At 26.4% G+C, this 3,147-nt stretch overlaps 1 protein-coding gene across 3 annotated transcripts in view; it reads left to right on the top strand.

The window, feature by feature from the left end:
• Positions 1–351: 351 nt before the first annotated feature.
• LOC102673192 (vacuolar protein sorting-associated protein 28 homolog) overlaps positions 352–3,147 on the top strand; it is a 4,248-nt gene continuing 1,452 nt past the window's right edge. The window contains exons 1-2 of one of the 3 annotated variants that reach the window (XM_006611806.2): positions 352–1,969; positions 2,059–2,321. In XM_006611806.2, the coding sequence (XP_006611869.1) occupies positions 501–1,969; positions 2,059–2,321 (1,732 nt within the window). In that variant the 5' untranslated portion in view covers positions 352–500. Of the gene's footprint in view, positions 1,970–2,058; positions 2,322–2,942; positions 3,119–3,147 lie in introns of those variants that run through there. The other 2 variants (XM_031508594.1, XM_031508595.1) reach the window with 2 other exon arrangements.

Consider the following 3,147-nt stretch of genomic DNA (forward strand, 5'->3'; position numbering starts at 1 on the left):
ATAATTTAATTATATTCGAGAATATAATAGCTTTTTTCGTACGTAGCGATACTTTTTCCCTCCTTTAAGATATTGATTTTTAAATTTGTTTGATGTATTCGCGATATTTTTCGTTAATATTTCATTTCGTTTGTCGTTATTGAGTTTATTTAATCTAGGTGTAATTTGATTTGTACGAAAAAGTATAGAATATATAGAAAATATAGATTTCCAATAAACGTGATTTATGTATTTTTATTTCCATGTGTATAGAAATTTTGTAAAGAATGCTTTACTGTTTGTAATTTTTTGAGAAATAAATGAACGAAAAATACGTGTTTGCCGCGTAAATGAATTTCAATGGGGCACAAGGTGCCCGTCTTGTAAGATTTTCTTTCAGACGCGTTTCCATAGTGATGCAACATGGCGGACATATGCTTGTTGTGTATTCTTATAACGAAAACATTAAATTAGAAATTTGAAAGAAATTTTATATGTTTTAGATTTTGATAAATACGGAAATGCATAAAGCTGATCAAAAGATAAGCTATGAGACAAAGAAACCGAATCATGTAAGAAGATTGAACTTTGGCCAATCGATCCTAACCTTAAACGTAGTTGAGCAATTTCAAGGGCAAAAAGATGGTGTATTGTTAATTGAAAAAAATGTGGCAGATATACCTTACATCGAAAAGGGCGATTTTGTGCACAAATGGATAGAAACTCACGTTAATTATGCTATCGATTCAAAAGAAACATCTTCCGTTCTGGATCATACGTCGGTTACCACAGATCATCAAAGTTCTATTACCGATTCTACGAGAACTTCACCGATATTTGGTAATCAATGTACAAGTAAATTTATTAGAGAAAAAGTTAAATTAGAGAATAATGCTATAAACAACATTGAAAATATACATTCAAATGATTCACAAAATACAAGTATTAAAGAAAGTGGAAGTAGTAAACGTATGAGAATAGATAATAATGATAAAAAGAAAAATATAAGAAGGAAATTATTTGATTCTCAATCTATTACTGTTCCGTATGAATCATCTGATGCAAATGTTTCTCCTATACTTGTCAAGAATTCTTATTCTTACAAAAGAAGCCGAAGAAAATATGAAGAAGAAAATGCACAGCGAAAAGCTTTAGATAGCATTGAAAATAAATATGTTACAAATGATGTTACGACATCCCCTTTAATTCATACTAAAATATATAAAGTCAAAAAATCTCCTATTTTGATTAAAAATTCTTACAAACGCAAACGTACTGAACAAAAAAAGGAAATTCAAGAAATAGAAAATAACTATGTAAACTCTGATATAAATTCTATGAATTCTTGTAATTCGATTGAAGTACCCTTGAAAAAGAAATGGGAAATCTTAAACAGTCAAAAGAAACATGCATTGTTAAAAAAATTAGAAGATGGTTTCAATCATTTAAATTATTCAGAGAAAGATTTAGAATCTTCAGAATCGTGTTCATCAATGTATAAAAAAATATTAAATATAGAAGATAGTCCAAAGGAAATAAAAGATGTTGTGAAAATTGAAATTGAGACTAGTGAAGATGAAGATAACGATAGTATTAATAATACTGTAAATATAAGTAATGATACTGATAATGATTCTAGCATTCATGATAATATAGAAGATACGGATACAGATTATATTAATAAAAATCATAATCGTAATTTAGCATTTCCTGTTTCGAAATGCACATCGATAAATTCACAAATATCCGATAAAGATTCGGATGTAACATTTTTTTTAAAAGGGGAACAACTTTCGCATAAGTTCATTAACGTACGATCTTCTCAGAAAATCTCTCAATTTTCAACCCAAGTTACAAACATTACGGATAATATATCGAGTCAAACTGGAATTATTATTAATACAAAAACACCACCACAAGAAACTTTGGCAGATGCTTCGGTGCAATTAACTATATTAGATTCGGGTAAAAAAAGAAGGAAACCTAAAAAGTAATTTTCCTTTTATATAATATAATTATATTAATATAAATATTATTATAAAAATATAAATTTATTTCATACATCATTTTATATTTCAGAGGTAGTTTGTTGGAAAAATTACAATCAACGATTAATAGACAAGTATCGTTTGTACGTATATGGAGACATCAATTAAAACAAACAATACAACAAAATACTTCTATGCCATGCATTACTGTTTATGTGCAAACATGCATAAATCGCTTTGGTAGACAATTCTTGAATGGATTTGTGATCGAAGATCCATTGGATTTATTTTTGCACAAAAAAGAAAATAATTCCGTTAAATTTATAAAGATCATGACGATTCCCGAAATAGTAGGTCGAATCGAAATGAAATCTAAAGGTTTAGTACAAATTTTCCCTCCATGGGAAATTTTAGACGAAAAAGAATCAATGTTTCATGTAACGTACATACGTGTTGTACCTGATAACGAAATAGATATAAAAAAATATAAAATAAATTTAAATCAATTTAAAAAGTCGGTTACGAAAGAATTTCATTGTGCATGTATTGATAAAAACACAATGATTTCGACTTGCGAAGATCGATTTAACAAACCAAATGTTATCGAAAAATTATTCATGGAATCATAAAAAAAATCATAAAAAAAAAAATATGAAAGAAAATATAATATGTTTAAATTAATATTTGTATAATATATTTAATCTTTATGATAGAATTCATGTTATATGACATAGTGTTTGTCATTAAATAACGAGATTATACGTAATTGTTTATTATGATGCAGTAATTATGATTTTTTTGTAATTTAAGCAGTCTTTTTGTTACTTATTATAAATTATTATAAATTATAAATTTGCCTTATTAAGTCATTTAGCAAATAAAGCTTGATATTTTTGTTTGATTTATATATGTTTACATTACTTTTTATTACGCTTACGATGCACGAGTAAAACAGAAATATATGTATATATGTATGTGCATATTTTAAAACGAAAATCATCCGATAGATGGCTGCTTCTTCGTACGTTTTTTGCATTGTTGGTAAAAGTTTTTTGTTCAAGTCTAATATTATTATTTTTCTGTAAATCTTATTTTTCTCTTAATTTTAATATAATATAATCGAGAAAAATATAAGAGAATTTGAAACGTAAGTATTTGTATTATTATTATTATTATTATT

The sequence above is a fragment of the Apis dorsata genome, unplaced genomic scaffold (assembly GCF_000469605.1).
Source record: "Apis dorsata unplaced genomic scaffold, Apis dorsata 1.3 scaffold_92, whole genome shotgun sequence".
Lineage (NCBI taxonomy): Eukaryota > Metazoa > Arthropoda > Insecta > Hymenoptera > Apidae > Apis > Apis dorsata.